Source organism: Rhamphochromis longiceps, linkage group LG14, assembly GCF_057381845.1.
Source record: "Rhamphochromis longiceps isolate RC_006_pf linkage group LG14, R_longiceps_female_GT1.1, whole genome shotgun sequence".
Lineage (NCBI taxonomy): Eukaryota > Metazoa > Chordata > Actinopteri > Cichliformes > Cichlidae > Rhamphochromis > Rhamphochromis longiceps.
In genome coordinates this window covers 18,710,110-18,727,373 of record NC_140570.1, presented here as the reverse complement: position 1 = coordinate 18,727,373, position 17,264 = coordinate 18,710,110, and the positions used below count along the sequence as shown (strand labels likewise).

Genomic DNA, 17,264 nt, shown 5'->3' with positions numbered 1-17,264 from the left:
ATACACTGCACATATATTTAATCCAACAAGTGCGTAGGAGACGGACAAACCGGTCCAATGCAGCAAACAGACTAATGTTAAATGTCTAGTCTGTCAAATCACTGGTCCAAAAACTAAAACTCGTAAAAATAAGCTGCTGTTCATCAGTTCCAAAGAAAAGGAACAACTGTTATAATCTAATAATGTTCAGTCTTCAAATATCTTCCCTTTTTATCTGCTAGCACAAAAATTCAATGTTGCAGAGCAGCAATCGCTTCAAGTAACTGCTAGCTCTAGCTCCTGTCCAGTATTTCACAAGCCAGGGCAAATGTAGACCACAAGATTACCAAAGCTTTGCTTCTATTTTTGAAGCCTTTGTCCCACTGAATTGTAAAGACTGGCTAGATGGAAATACTTTCAATTATTACTGAGAGGCCAGATCGGCTTGCACTGTGTGACGTTGGCAGTCTTCCTACAAAGCACCTTGAACAGACAGGAGGCAGCGTCACTAAGGTAGCCAGTCAACCCGAACGACTCATTAGAGTGAACAAAGATGAAAAAGGGAGAGAAACTACACAACCCACTTGTGGATTATAAACGGGTCTATAGTTGTTGCTTGCTTGTCAAGCTCCTGTGATTCGCTGAGGTCCAGTTACACATACCTGACACCAGCTCCAAGTCGCAGTTTGCTTACAGAGATCAGTGAAGGTGCAGTTTTTTATGAAATCACCACATTGTAAACTAAGAAACATTCTCTATGGAAATCAAAAGTAATTTTTTTCCAGTATCAGCACTGACAATTTTAAATATTAAATGAATCCAAATGAATTAAAATAGACTGAAGGGTCCATTTTTGCACTGGAGACAAGATAAGTGCTACCCAGCACCACAGGTTCAAAACAAAGGATGAGCACCTTGGGGGAGTGGGGGTGCTGACTTGGTAACATTTATTCATTTGTGCTTGTAACAGGAAACAGAGCTACACTGTGTCCAGGTCCCTCCAAACAGGAGGAAAAAATGAGGTCCAGTGTATTCCATTTATGAAATGCAGGTAAATATACCCTTTTTGCCTTTCTGTGTTATTTCTGTGTGTTTACTTATACACCTAAACAGGTTTATATAGGTAATTTGCTCACATCAGTGTGTGTGTGTGTGTGTGTGTGTGTGTGTGTGTGTGTGTGTGTGTGTGTGTGTGTGTGTGTGTGTGTGTGTGTGTGTGTCTCCGCTTGTGCCCTTTGTTTCTGCCAGTTTAGAGTATATTATATGGGCATAAATAAATGAATGTAAACAAAGACATGTGCTGTGTGTTTGAGTCTGTTGGAGCAACATAACCCAAGTGTCCTTCCAAAATAGCAGAAAGAAAGGTCACCTTATGCAATACTTTTGGCATCCAGCTAATATTAATGGTGCTGCAATTTTATAAAAATGAGCCAAATGAGCCTTCAAAATTAAATTGTTTAAAATGTTTTTTTCCCCATTTGGTGGTAATAATTACAAATGACTTGGACCCCAAGGTCTGCTGACCTGTCAGTGATAAATGAGACCCTTCTACAGAATGCTTGCAGGGTTTTCTTTACGTGACAAGTTTGAAGTTCAATAATAACAACACGCGCACAAAATCTAAATCAACCTTTTTTAAAATTTAAAAAAAAAAAAAGAAGAAAAAAAAAGGGTGCAGAGTGTATGTGATGACATACAGGTAGAAACAATGGAGTATTATAACTTCAAGCTTGACCATAGAAAGCTCAAGGTTATTGAATGAGGGAGAAGCCAGCAAGGACATAATATGGTCACATGTATTTTTCTTAGTATGTAAATTAGGGTATTTGGAGATCATGGTGTGGATATAAAAGCACACCTCTTTGGAAGAATAAGAACAGTTTTATAGGATTTGTGCATTTTTTCAGTAGTATATTCAACAGAAAATGTAAAAACTCCTACACATCCAACTTGTTATTCAGGGCTGTGAGGAAAAAAGAAAGAAAGAAAGAAAAAACCCACACCACATTACTGTAGCAATACAATAATAATAGCTTTTAAACTTAGCAATTAAACTTTAAGGAGAAATGCCAACTTTTTAATAAAGATGCTACTCTTAAAAATGTAGGTTGAAGGTCACTGGAAGATCTATAAAAAAGCCAAGTAAGTGAGTTTAATTACTAAGCAATAAATAACAGAAAGCCTTGTTTGTGGAAAGGGAGTGAAATTCTCTAAGGACTGTGGGAAACTGACCTTGGTAAAATAAATTGCGCACAGAACAAGATGATCGGATCTCATTCATCCACAACTGTGCGCTGGCACACGTGAGTGCGTGAACAGCTTCAAATTCTCTTGTAACAAAGAATGAGAGCAGGGACAGCACTGACTCCATTTCCTACTGATGTCCTTCTTGTACACAGTGTTATGTAAATCTATACACTAATCCAGCCATCATAAGAGTTTCTATACAAACAAAAGCTCTGTTAGAATGAAAGAAAAAAAAAAAAAAAAAAAAAAAAAAAAATCAGGTCAGTCAAATGTCATTCTTTCAATTAACAGACTGGCTGCTAGTGTCGTTAGTATGCATCTCTAAAACAATTAGACAAACCTGAGAATACACTGTAAATAAACAGGTCGCAATTGCTGTGATGGTGTCATTCTATGATCTGTATGGGTTTGAATGCAGGCTATCCCAAAAACTGCAAATTTTTCCTTTCACTTTAATTTCAGTGTAACCTGACTTTTTATAGTCAAAAGAACCTGTGTGAGCAGCAACTCTGTAATAAAATTAGGAAAAAACTGAACTGAATCTGACAACAAAGCCTTTAATTCATGTAGCGTGCTCCTGTCTCAGAGGTTTCCCTAAAGTGTATTAGGAATGTTATGAATGATAACTCTGACTATGTTACATTTAATAGAAAAAATATGGTTCCCAGTCACATCAGCAGAGTTTTGGTTATGTCAGTCTCGCGTTGTTGGTATGCAGCAGCCCATCTTAACACTCTGAAACAGGTAACGTCAGCTGAATTGTCAGTGCTTAGCTAGCAAACAAAGGTAGTGGATGACAGTCTCTGGGGGTTGCAGCAGTCAAACAGAATCAACCTACTGTGACATTACTGTAATATTTGTTGCTCCAGCTAGGCCAACATAACGACCATGAAGTCAGCCTCTGGGGGCTTCTGCCCAAGTTGTTTCCATTCTTGGCATACAGCAGCTGACTTGCCCCCCACACAATATAAGCAGAGTTGCTAAGTAGTGCAATAAACACTCGGCACCAGATTGACAGTGGACAGTGAAGGTAATGTCAAATAAACCTTGGTTTGCGTGGTACTCGCCAGGTAGGTTGTCCCAATCAACTTCGGAAAGTATTCACGCTTCTATGGATTTATTTTGTCCAAGTTTTATGCAGTTTCTTTACATAATCCCACACTGACAAAGTGATGGTGACTACAAATGATTTTTTTAATCCCTTTTTGTTGTTGAACTATGTGCTATGGTACAGTGTGAGGCATTACTCTTTTACAGAAAGGAACTCATGGATAGCAATATGTACTGTACAGAAATGGTAAGGTTTCTGCATTGTTTAATAAGGGGCCTCTCACCTTGGTGGTGTCATCATGGGAGCGTTGATAGCGTTTCCATCTGCAACCATAGATCCCAGTGATGCATGACAAACAAAGCTGGCGCTCATAGACTTGGAGGGGTTGGTGTTTCACCATGCTCCTTCAGTCAGTCCGGCTTCCAGAGCTCTAACATCCCACTGGCTGCGAAGGATCCTGTGAGAAATTACAAACAGCGTTAATATTGAAGCAAACAACGCAGCAACAAATTGTTGAAACCACAAAGGCTGTGTTTGACAACCCATGGAACAAATGGAGTAACATGTCTGGCACTTTAATAGAAAACACATGCTGCCTTGAAAAGCTCGTCCTGATAAAAAGCACAGCTTCAAATTAAGACCTTGTGCATGTTTCCAATGACAACTGGGACTGCTAGCAGCTTTTCATCAATATGATCAAGGAAAAAAACATGGCAAAGAACATTGGTAAAGTGATTATCTATTGAACATCACATGACCAAGAACATGAATATATCACCCACTTATAATAGGTCTGGGACAAGACAGCGTGCAGGAACCACCTCTCCCATTAATCAGGCCAATACGAGGAAATGCAAAAGCAATACCAACAAGTGTACGTGTAATAATACAACTGTGACATTTTAGCAAAAACCTTTCAACCTCTGGGAAACTTTAAAAAAGGTCAAAATGTCAACTAAACCTCCAGGTAAAGCAACATGATTGTCCTCACTACCACTTTATTTATTTTTTTAATAATGTGCAGGGGGTCTCTGCATCATTTGGCACCTTATCTGAAAGTCTTACACTGCCAGCACTCACTATTAATAAGGCTACAAACCATGGTGGAGTAGCAAGGCACATTATACTTCAGAAGAAAAAAAAAAAAAAGTCTTGATTTTCCTTTCATCCTTGTCTGATGTCGTTTTAGTAAACATGGTAGGCAAGACTAGTCTGTGTTATGTGTGAATAACTAGAGTTATGAGTAATCCTCACCAATGAGCCTGCTGCTGATTCAGCATAAAGACTTTGTAATCAGCTATAATAACAATAATGATATTACAGCGGTGCGGACTGTTATCACAAGTTTACCTCACTCTCCAGGGACACGATGGAGCCTGTTGTGCTGCAGCTGCAAAACACACATCAACCAAATCTGGGGTTGAAAGTGCAACTTTGTGTTTTCAAAGCAGCAAATGATGCATATATAATGGCAGGGTGAACAAGCCGTGTCGATGAGAGGCAAACAAACATGAATAAGAGGCTACAGCAAGATGCAGCCTTGCTTCAAGCTAGTTATATTCCTTTTTCCTTGCAGCGGTTGCTAGTGTGTAGCGTACTTGCATCTGATGTTTCAAATGCAAGTACATGCAGTAATTCTGCACTCTTCCTGCTGTAATCAGGCTGTCTCAGTCTCTGGACAGCTGCTCATTAGCATCTACAGCATGGGCCACGTTTCCTGTTATTAGCGAAACTGCTCTGAAAAGGGTGGGCTAGACCCAGGCAATAATGAATCTAGCTCACCCCAGCAGGACCGCAAAGACAGTCAGTCAGTGTGTTATAAATGATTTGTGGGTTAAAATGAAAAGTGTTAAATGTAACTTCTCCAATGCAGCAGCTTTGTTTACAAGCCTTTTGTATAAGTATTATATCTTAACAAGCCAAACATTTTTTCATAAGAAAAAAAAATAATCTGTACTCTTACAGGACAGTTAGTCATGCTAAAGGTTATCGACTGTCTGAAGATCTGTACTTGTCAAATTCATTGCTTGTACTGTGTTGAAGAAATGAAAATCAATTCACTGATACTTGCACAGTTAATATAATTACTCAATGACTGATATAAAATTATTGCTGTCAAATAAAACCAGGCACAGAGATCACATGATTACAAAGACTCACTTCTTGTGTCCAACACAATGCACAGGTGTGTTCATTAATCACCTTATACTGCACCAGTATATTGGCCAAAATCAAACTACTTTGTAGCCAGCCTCTCTGCTGCAAAGCAGCCTAAGGGATTTAGACCTTGATCAGACTGAGCACTATTTCATGCTGCCATGGCCATTATAAGTGACATTTCTTCTCAAACCATGTCTGCCAAGTTGAAAGAGATCAGAGCCTTGTAAGGACATGATTAGGAGCATAATTACGGAAAAATATCTACAAATCTGCCAAAACACTAATGGCATAAAAATCCTCATTTTGAGGCAGCAAAGAGTTTGACATGTTTGATCATGACATTAAAAAAAAGAAAGTGAATTGCCACCTGCCTGCACATTAAAGCCAATGTGTTGTCATCAGGGGTGCAGCAGAAATGTTAACAGAGAGCCAGAGAGAATACTTGCTATTCTGGCCAGATTCTGGAGGGGTGTACATACAGATAATGTGGCCTTAACGTAAGACGTTTGGCTTCTTCGTGGACCCTCACACAATCTTCACTTGACCACTTGCTACTCTGCGTCATCCTGTGTGTGCGCACAAATGCACAAACACATTGAATTGAAACTGAAAAATGTCTCAGGTTCTTTTACTGGCACGACACACAACACATCAAGTCTGTTTATAAACAAACAAAAGGGTCCTAATTGATAAGCAGTTTTGAAACAAACATTTTCTGTTGAAACATGCAGCCCTAAAAAAAAAAAAAAAAAAAAAAAAAAAAGCATCAAAATCAAAATTCAGCTCAGCTCTTCAGTGAGGAAAACACACGCACACACTTTTGACATCTTCAAAATGTCAGCTGGGGATTGTAACAAAAACCCACAGCGGTTTGGAGTTTCAGTTCAGTTAGTGGAATTACACAGTTCAAGCGCCAAAGACTCAAAACAAACAAATGATTTTAATTAATATTTTTTTAAATGAACAGAAGTCAAACAATTCGAGATTCTGAAAAGAGCTGCTTTTCACATTTCTGCTGCCGACACTGGAACAAAAAACAAATATGGATTTATGTTTGGGCTTGTCGACCAAGCCTTTAAGACAGGAAAACAAATGTGAAGCTGACACAGCAAAGTTTGGTGTGATCACAAAGGCAAACTAAAAAACACTTTCAGCACTGTCATGCCATCTCTTTGTTGACATAATGTCCCAACCGGTTGCCACAGAAACCCCTCCATGTTGTTACAGGAAAGGCTGATGTCATAACTTGTTTACCCCCAAAAGCTTCCATTCATGAAAGTGTTACATCCACTTGTACTCTCAAACTCAAAAAAATATTACACGCCATAACTACTTTAGTTGAGATAAACATCAAACGGGCCTTTAGAATTCCACCTATTTGATGAATGATATCATCGTAAGTAGATGGAGCAGCACCGAGAGCACAGATTTGTCACCTTAAAATGGAAGGCTTATGCATTTTTCATTTTGGGGTTAAATACCCCCATCGCTCATCTCCTCAAGCCTGAATAAAAGAAAGAAATGCTCTTCCATTAATCCCTTTATCAGCATAATGTCTAAGCAAAAACTCATCAGCCAAATACAGCCCAGTGGACACAATTAATTCTTAAATAAGATGCAATGAATTAGTGAAGCCTAGTTAATTACAGCACAAGTCGTGATGTTCACCACAGACTGAATACATGTTCAGCCAAGACTGGAGCTACACTATCATATTTTGCCAACATGGATGTGACACCTCTGACCACAGTAGGTGTGGAAATGTAACCACCATAAGCAGTGTGGGCTGCTCTGTCACAGTGACTCACTGAGTCACAGACACAACAACCGAGCCACAAAAACTGAAACTTTGATTAAAATCTTTCAAAAATTACACAGTAAGAAGAACAGAGCTTTCTGCATATTTAGCAACACATCAGAAGAATAGAGCAACTTTTCAGATCCTGTCACCTAAATGGCCTCATTCTGAACTCAAACAGATTAAGCGGCAAAGTCAACAAGTGCTCAAAGCTTTCGTCACACGAGAAGCAGACTTCCTGCCATTACTGTCTGTCACAAGGTGTCTGAACTTGTGTGGAGAGGAGGAGAACATGAGAGGGGTGCATGGAAAAACCCCTAAACAGCTTTTACCATCTTCTTTTCTGCTGCCTCATTTCCTCCAATCAAAAGTACACCCAGAGAAAACAGTCAGCAGGGGAGGAAATGCTTCAGCAGTTTCCCAGCAGAAAACATCGTCTTCCTTTGGTCAGGGAACTGAAAGAGACCGAGCAGCAGAGAACTGCAAGACCAAACGCAAACCTGCTAATTGTGAATAATATATTCTTAAAAAGATACTTCACAAAAACAAAAAACAAAAAAACAAAAAAACAAACAAAAAAAAAGGGGGGGGGGGGGGGGGGGGTTGCCTCTACACATCTGCTGCAAAGTAATCAAGACCATTTAAAAAAACAAAAAAAAAACAAACCCAAAACAAGATAACTAGTGAGGATGGACCTGCTGAGAATGCAGAGAAAATGCTCACTCAAACTTTTCAGTAGATGACCCAAGGGTTACATACATAATGAAACAAGAGGAGGTCCAGGAAGTTCTGACAATGCAAAATCTGCAGCTGCATGTCATGTTCCAATACTCTGACATGCTTATTGAGATGTGCAATAGATACCTAGTAACTGAGCTCCATGGAGACCTTGCTAATGGGTGATAAAGCCTATTATAAGGAGCAAAGGGAGAGCACTGACATCAAAGCTGTTAAAGCCAGTTCATTCTAGAGGTCTTGCATTTAGGCCACGGAAGATCAATTGCACTTCAAACAACATTTCTGACACCCTCCTTTTCTTGTGTTTAATATAAACAAATCATTGTTGCTGCTTACTGTTAAGAAAACCCCATGACTTCCTGTGCACTTTAATGACAGACCTGCATCACAAGATTGCAGTGTTTACCACATCTGATTCACAGGTTAACAGTGCAATGTTGTTCACATTTATATATTTATTAATAATACAAATAATGATTAAAGTAGAAACAATATAACAAAGCCAAATAGTTCCCTGCATTACAATGCATTGAAACCTCTGCAAGTCTTAAGATAAGATAAGATAGAACTTTATTAATCCCTCGGGTGGGTTCCTCTGGGAAATTCGACTTCCAAAAAGCACAGCAACGACCGAAGTTACAGTTACAGAATTGTTATGAGAGAGATATATATATATATATATATATATATATATATATATATATATATATATATATATATATATATATATATATATATATATATATATATATATATATATATATATATATATATATATACACAGAGACAAATATAAATAAAATATACAAAGGGGATAAATAGAATAAATAGGAATAAAAAATAAAAATACAAGTGAATTGCACATTTCAAGTATTGAGTCTATTGCACTGTTGACTATTTACAAAAAGTATTGCACAAGGTATTGTACAGTGAGGTGAAGAGGCACTACAGCTTAGTTGTTCCCCCCTCCTTTGTCCTCCTGTTTCCCCTCCCTCTCCCCTCCAGAGAGGAGTTAAACAGTCTGATGGCGTGTGGGACAAAGGAGTTTTTAAGTCTGTTAGTTCTTGTCTTGGGGAGAAGCAACCTGTCACTGAACAGACTCTTCTGATTGTTTATGGCCGTGTGCAGAGGATGCCCAGCATTGTTCATAATGTCCATCAGTTTCTTTAATGTCCTTTTCTCTGCCACTGTCACCAGAGTGTCCAGCTTCATGCCGACCACAGAGCTAGCCCTCCTGATCAGTTTCTCCAGCCTGGATGAGTCCTTCTTTGCTGTGCTGCTCCCCCAGCACACCACAGCATAGAAAAGTACTCCAGCAACCACCGACTGGTAAAACATCCTCAGGAGCTTCCTGCAGATGTTAAAAGACCTCAGCCTCCTGAGGAAGTACAGTCGGCTTTGGGCTTTTTTATACAGGTGCTCTGTGTTGCATGACCAGTCCAGTTTATTGTCCACCCACAGCCCGAGGTACTTGTACTTGTTGACCACCTCCACCTCCTCCCCCTCTATCTGAACCGGCAGTGGACCTTCTCTGGACCTCCCGAAGTCCACAACCAGTTCCTTAGTCTTTGAGGTGTTGAGTTGCAGGTGGTTTGTGTGACTCCATGCGACAAAGTTCCTCACCAGACTTCTGTACTCCTCTTCCTGATCATCCCAGATACACCCCATGATGGCCGTGTCATCTGCAAACTTCTGAATATGGCATAATTCAGAGTTGTAGCAGAAGTCAGAGGTGTACAGGGTGAAGAGAAGAGGGGACAGCACAGTTCCCTGTGGTGCTCCTGTGCTGCTGACCACAGTGTCAGACGTGATGTCCTTCAGCCTGACGTACTGTGGTCTGTCGGTGAGGTAGTCGGAGATCCAAGCCACCAGGCAGGGGTCCACCTCCATCCTGTTCAGTTTTTCCTGAAGCATACAGGGCCTAATATAAAGATCAGCCAGGTTATGTGACATCTGAAAAGACGCGCACGCATGTCAAATTCCTATTACCGTGAGAAAGAGGCTGGTGAGTTTCCTGGGGAACCAAAAATCTGGAGACATGTTAGAACAGGCCAGTTGACTGACTGTTTAATTTCTGTGTTTATGTAAACCAACCTTTCAGGTGACGCAAGGGGAAAATAACTCCAACCAACAGATTCTGGTACATTGTGATTAATGTATAAAGATACTAATTGAGACTGCACAACATGCATTAGTAAGACAATAACAGCACTTGGCTAAGAACAACAGTTACACTTTAGTAATGATTTACAAGTACTTTTCATCCTTAGCACTCCTTAAGATAAAAACGTGTGTGTAGTGTGACAGAAGGTTCACCAATAGCTGGTGAATGTATTTACTTGGTATCATTTAGTAATTGTGGGCAAACATACTAAAATCATAAAAAATAAAAATAAAAAAGGAAGCAGATCTCATTTCAGCTGGGACACAAAAGGTCATTTGAAGTCAGCATGGTGACCTCAAGCCTATTCCTTCATGTATTCATGAGAATTAATGCAGTTTCACCTATAAGCAAAGGCCTATGGCTGTTGCATATTCAATAACATGCTTCAGTGTTCACGCTCCCCTAGTGCTCTCAAGCTTATATCAAGATGAAGAAACAAAAAACAAAAGCAAAGCTGCATATTCAACACATGAGTAGAGAGTCGCTGACGCCAGAACATTCTGGCCTGAGAAAAGAGGAAAACAGCACAAACAAAGCTCAAATAAAGGCTCTTTGAGGTTTTTCCTGCTCATGACCAACATTTTGAACAAGTCATAATTTGCCCCATAACGTACCCCAATTTTGAAACAGACAGAATTATTAAATTAGGTGAATAGAATTAGGAGGACTTTGGAAAATGCATTATAATCGTATAGCAGTTAAACAGGACATGTTAAACAGCACGACAGTCTGAGAGTTTGTTGTCAAGGTGAAAGCAAAAATTAATGCGCTGACCAGAGATACTGTCAGTAACATTTGGTGATTAGTAATAATGATATGCAATGTGAAGTTGCAGGCGCTTAGGTACACTTATTGCCCTTCACACGCATATGAACTTAAGTCTCTTTTCTTAATCCATAGGGTTTAATATGGTGTGGGCCTACACTTTGCAACTATAACATCTGCAACTCTTCTTATGACTTGCTGTTGTTCCCAGTTCCTTCCATTTTGTTATGCCACCAACAGTCGACTGAGTAGAGGGAAAATTTCACAACTGGACTTGTGGTGGCCTCCTATCACGGCATCATGCTGGAATTCACTGAGCTCCTGTGAGTGACATATTCCTTCGTGATTGGACGTGATTGGAATGAATGGCCAATGATTATTTTTCCACTGTTGTCCAACTGAGTTTAACAGATGAAGACAACACAGCATTTTTCTGCAATAAAGCCTGAGATTTAAAAGACCAGCTCCAGAGCTGAGCTAATTCGGAGTATTACTTTGGCTGAAAGTCAGATAGAGGACGTATTGAAAGAAGGGATGTATTTCAATCATTTCAGCAGCAAATAGAAGAATTAGTAGAGCCAGTGGGGGGTGGGGTGCAAAAACATTCAGACAATGCAGTGCTCTTCAAACTGACAGCTCATCAATCTGCAAAAATATAGGTCAGTAATAATCAGATGAAAAATAATTGATTTAATCACAGTCCATCAGTGTCTCTTAATTAGAACACTGAAAGCGGAAAGAGGAAGCGACATTATTGTCATTACATTATTTGAGCAAAACAAGGGAGCACAAGCACAGAGAAAAATCTCCCCACTCAATTCAGGGCGGGCAAAACAAGGTGTTAAGTGGGTCAAGTGATGCATCAGTAAACGGGTCAAGTAACGTTCCATTTTTTTTTTTTTTTTTTTTAAACGTAGGTAAGAATAAGGAGTGGGCTTCAGCTGCAGTATGAAGCGTTCTACATGGCCTAAAGGTGACCTAATAGTAGAATATATCTGGAAAGCACGCCACCTAAACACCCGTTTTTATCCACACTTTGAAAAGAAACATCTCAGTCAACCTTGTAGGATTTGAACTCCTTCCTGTTGTGATGTGACAGTACCGTCCTCTCATCTGCCTTGCAACTGATTAGGCAGCTGATTGTTTGTGGGTTTGGATAATTACCACATTAAAATAAAGATCACACCGACTCCTGTCTGCTTAATGTATACATGCACTGTGCTTTCGCATCAACCTTAGGACAGCATGTGATTTCAGATGTTTCGAGGATGAGGAGAAGCATCCAGAATAGGAGGTCAATACCACAGAACAGTGTCAAGCTCTGAAGAGCTATGAGGATGGAGTTTTATGACTATGTCCAGGATACGCACACAAAAATTCACAAGAAGTCCAAACTTCAAAGTTAAATATCGTGGTTTCATGTGGCAAATGGAAAAGTGCTGAAATGCTTTTAACAACTATCAAGTAGACGTACCATCTACCACATTCCCCATCTCAGTTTAACATATTAGCATGCTAACATCTACCAATAAGTAAAAAACAAAGCATGACTCAGTGTAATGCTAACATAATGATGGTATGCTAAATGAGTCAGAGAATAGCTAAAGTGACTATATTGCATCTTGGGGAGAACGAGAACATGTAAGCTAGACTAAAGTGGCTTTACACTTGAAGAAAAGTGTCAGCATTTTGGTGGCTCAAAAAGAGAACAAGAAAAGAACAAGTAGGTAAAACATCTCTACAAAAACACAGCTTGTGTGTTTTTAAAAAAGGAAAGAAAGCAGCAACAAAATTGCAGAACTACAAAGGATGCTTTGGGAAAGGCAAAGGAAAAGAACAAGAGCGTGTTGTTTCTTTTGTCAAAGTTTGCTTGCAGTGTATGACATCTGGATCCCATCTTATATGAAGCAGAGTGACTTATAAGCAGCTTTACAGTCTCACTTTCATCTGGATTTAATCAAAGCTTCGATATTGAATGAAAGCCAGGCTTTAAGGTTCTGTGCCCAGCATGTAGAAGCTTCCATTAAATAGAATGTTTCAGCTGTCAAAGATAACATTAATTCATTAAAATGACCCGTGAGCCTATTAATGAAAAAGGAAAATATATAAAGTTATCCTTGAATAACTCTCCTCTAATGCCTAGTGATAAGGTAATAGTCCATTTACTGCATCTGCGAAATGTACTGTGAGAAAGGAGCCAAAGGCAACAGACATGCAGTTGTGACGAGCACTTTTCAGCCTGGGAATTAGAGCAGGGCGATATGGCCAAAAATATTTATCACGATATATATTTGAAAATTTGCGATAACGATATAACCGACGATATAATTGATGCGAGACAAAATACAACTCCACAACATTACTAGCGCAAAAAGACAACCTTCCATTTATTTTCACTTAAAGAAGAAGCTGGTTTTTATGTACATTAAAGCTTTATAAAAATGTAACAGTGCAAATGCAAATTCCTTGCTGAAAGTTTAACCAAAAGGCATTTCCAGTAGAAATGGGCTGACATATCCTGAGCATAACCATGTATAATATCCACTGAAGTTAAAAAAGAGGTGCTTTGCAACATTAAACTGCAGTGTGCAGTACGCATTTTTCGGACCATAAGGTGCACGGGATTATAAGGCACATTAAGCGAAACAAAGCAGTCAGATAAATCAAACTTTATTAAACTCATTCTTCTTGCTTCCTCCACTTCTGTACCATTGATTCATTAATGTTGAATTCTCTGGCAGCTGCTCTATTCCCATGTTGTTGCAGTATAGTAATGACTAACCTCGTATTGTGGATGGATTATCTCAGTTGTTCACCTGACTGAAGTTTGGTCCGTTTACAGCATCCTGCCATGTGATTGCATTTGTTTCTAACCATGAAGAACCTTCACGTTAACTTTTATAAGTGGAAAAGTGTTAGTGTTCGTCCTCCAGCTTCACTGTTTATGTTATGCTAACATAGCTGTGTCGCTAGCGATCACGTAGCACATCATTATATACCAGCTAGCCCAACTTCAGTAACCCTACAAACGTCACTGCTGTTTAGTTTCCTGTCTTCATTTATGTTGGAAGTGATAGCAGAGCTGTACGTTTGATTTTTTTCAGAAATCTCTCAGTCAGAACATGCAATATCATGCTTAGGTAACTAGCGAAACTAGCGAGCTAACTTCCGCTAGCTTCCTGCTAACTTCTAACTCCGTTAAATGTAATAACTTTTGTTTTCATGGATGCCTGGAAGTTAAACTTTATAGTTACACCTGGTAAAGCAGCAATGCTGATCGTTTTATTAAAGATGAAAGAATTTAGACAGTTTTTAACTCTAAGTGATGCTGCAGTGTTGTTTGACCTGAAGTATACGGAGTTTAGGACCCAGATTACTCCCAGATTTAAGAGCATCTTAGTCCGACAAATACGACAATAACAACGGCCGCTTGCATGTTCTGCAAAAAAATGTGCTTTGTTGTGTATCTGACGGACAAACACCAAACCAGTTCCACATCACGGAAGTTGCACCATTTTTACAAACCAATTCTGGTTCATCTGTTTCACTCAACAATCGGCCATGTGCGTATGAAAACAAAGGCACTGCGCATGCGCGTTTTACTCCCATTCTATCGCGATATTTAATTTTCCTATCGTTGCCTAACATTATACCGGTATTACCGTGAACGGTATAATATGGCCCAGCCCTACTGGGAATATTTCTTTTATGCTTTCTTTTTTTCTTAACAATTTATAATATTATTCAGCTTGCAGTATCACCACTTTAAAGGTTTCAGAACTGATACCGTGACCTGGAACATAAACAGCTAACAAGGATGTCCATACCATGCCGAGATAATACTCTTGTTTGGTGGTACAGACCACACAATTAGCTTAGTTCACTCAGACCTCTTCAGTCACTTTGTTTTTCCACAGGGAAGCAGGAAAAGAAAAAAAAAAAAGTAGTTGGACTACAATGTGGTATCAAGGTGCCATCTGTAAGTCTGCACGGGGCCCTTCTCCACCATCTGTGTGTTGACATCACACCCGTCTCTGTCCTCCACTGTGACTGCCATCTGAAGCTGAGAGGCAGGAACAAGCAAGCCAATGCCGCCATGGTGGTGAACATTTAGCTGCTTTAATTTGGGATGATTAAACATAGGTGACATAACTACTTTGCAACAAGAAATAAATGGAAAACACTACTGAACTGAGTTTTCAGCCAATAAGATTAGATGATAATTTTAGATTAGATGATAACCTGAGGCACTAAAGATATGAAAAGAAATGTACATTTTGTTTTTGCTTGCACATGACAAAACAGACTTCCGTCAAGAAACTACAATTGCCTTTTTCAAGGGGAACATTCAGCTCTGATAAAATAACGTGCCGTTTTGGGCTTTGAACAGAGTTCAAGTTGTAAACTAGGAAAGACGGTGCACCAAAGCCCCCAGTCTTCCTCTGGGAGTTAAGGCCAGGATAAAATTCACTTGATGAGTAGTTCTCGTCTTAATTTCTCGTCTGTTGGGAATTGGAGGATGCAAACACAGTTAGTCCCATCAAGAAGTTGGAGAATTCACAGAAAGCCGTTATTGAGACCTACACAGATCCTTCCATACTTGTGTATGTTCAAAGCTTAACGATGGTGAGAAATTTTCTCCGGAAATAAGATGACACGTAGGAAAGCAGAAGTTTTCTGCTATAGTTAATGAAGTGGCTTCATGACATGTCCATGTAACAACAGGATGTTGCTACTTGCATTCCAAATATCAATGCTTGATTTGACTTTTCTGCAAATGCAAATCTGCTAAATAGGTAATCTGACTATGTCACCATCCAGAGCTGGTACAAACCATGTTCATGTCTAAATATAAGGGAAACAACTACAGATTCTTGTGATGCTTGTGCATTTCAAACTTGTTTAAAAAAAAAAAATACATTTTTATTACCAGTCAACTACAGTTCCATAGCAAGCTACAACAGGCAAAAACCTCAAACTTCCAACTCAGCAGATTCAAAACTCTTCAGCACAAATTCCACCCTTGGGTTTGCCAACATCTGCTCCATTACAGACAGCAAGTCTGTTCAACAATTGGGGAAAAACACCCAGAAATTTGAGGAAAAATTGGTTGCAATATGAAGTGCTATGGGAATTATAGTCTTCTGGATGTATCATCACATACAGCTTTGTACAAACAGTGTTTCATTTTTCCCCTAAATCTAAATCCTAATCCAACTTAGTTATCTATTACATTTGCATTAAACATTTGCTATAGCTTCAGTGAGTAAACGAATGACAACATTTTTCCCTATGGGTACTATGAGTTCAGAGCATACACTTTGATATGTGGTTTCCTTCTAGCTTTACAGCACCAATGACATTTTCCTTTCTTCTCTCATATATGGAGCTTTCAGATAATACATCCTACATATCAGCTATTGATGATATTTGGCATATTTTCTGACAGGGAAATATAACCAACACTACACTCAAACAGACAAAGTGTTTAGCTTTTCACTGCAACTTTACACAGAGCAGAGCTCCAACACATAAAGCTTCTTTTAAAAGCTCTAAATATTTCTAACTAACTGTGTGTGTGTGTGTGTGTGTGTGTGTGTGTGTGTGTGTGTGTGTGTGTGTGTGTGTGTGTGTACACAAGAAAAGGGTAAACAAGTGAATCACTGCAATGAACACTTCACTGTTCTTAGACCCAGTATGTCACCAGTTCTTCTGAACCGATTACCTTCAGTTGTAAAGTAGACCATTTTATCTTTCATTGTAAAAGTAAGGCACTGGATTAAAATTAGACCCTGTGTATAAAAACCAGGAAATAGTAAGAATATTTGCTGTCATATATAAATATGTAATTTATGTTGGAAAAATGAGAAAGGAAAAGTCATCATTTGGATATATTAAAATGAATTATTTAGTTCATCGTCTCATTTCCAAAGCACATTAAAGATGGATAAAATGTTTTCCCCTTATTGGAATGTTATAAAGAATATTATGTCCTTTGTATGAGAAACTGGAAATAAAATATCAGTCCACGACCAGCAAAAATGTTGTTTCTACAGGCCTTTAGATCTGCTGTTAGAGATCGGACATTCAAATAATTTAGGTACAAGCCTAACAACTATATAAGACAAACTGTTGCACAGTTGATGATCTGTGCACATTTTTCACATATCACAGAGTGCAAGTTCAGGAAGTACAAGCAACATTTCCCAACATGCCACCCTGCCAACAACTTTTCAGAACTGGCATCCATTGTTAATCAGTCACCTGAAGCATCAAACAATTGAATAAATATTTGCAGTTAAAATTCAGTTCATAAGGAAAATGTATACTACATAAATAAAACTAGACTCTGGTTCACAAGA

The 17,264-nt window shown here is 39.0% G+C and overlaps 1 protein-coding gene across 4 annotated transcripts in view; it reads right to left on the bottom strand.

Moving 5' to 3' along the window:
• Positions 1 to 17,264, bottom strand: part of gdpd5b (glycerophosphodiester phosphodiesterase domain containing 5b) — a 42,681-nt gene that overhangs the window by 22,747 nt on the left and 2,670 nt on the right. For all 4 annotated transcript variants that reach the window (XR_014914785.1, XR_014914786.1, XR_014914787.1 and 1 more), the window contains exon 2: positions 3,561 to 3,734. Coding sequence is in view for 1 of the 4 variants with exons in the window: in XM_085429521.1 (XP_085285647.1) it covers positions 3,561 to 3,677 (117 nt within the window). In the remaining 3 variants the exon portion in view is untranslated. The remainder of the gene's footprint in view (positions 1 to 3,560; positions 3,735 to 17,264) is intronic.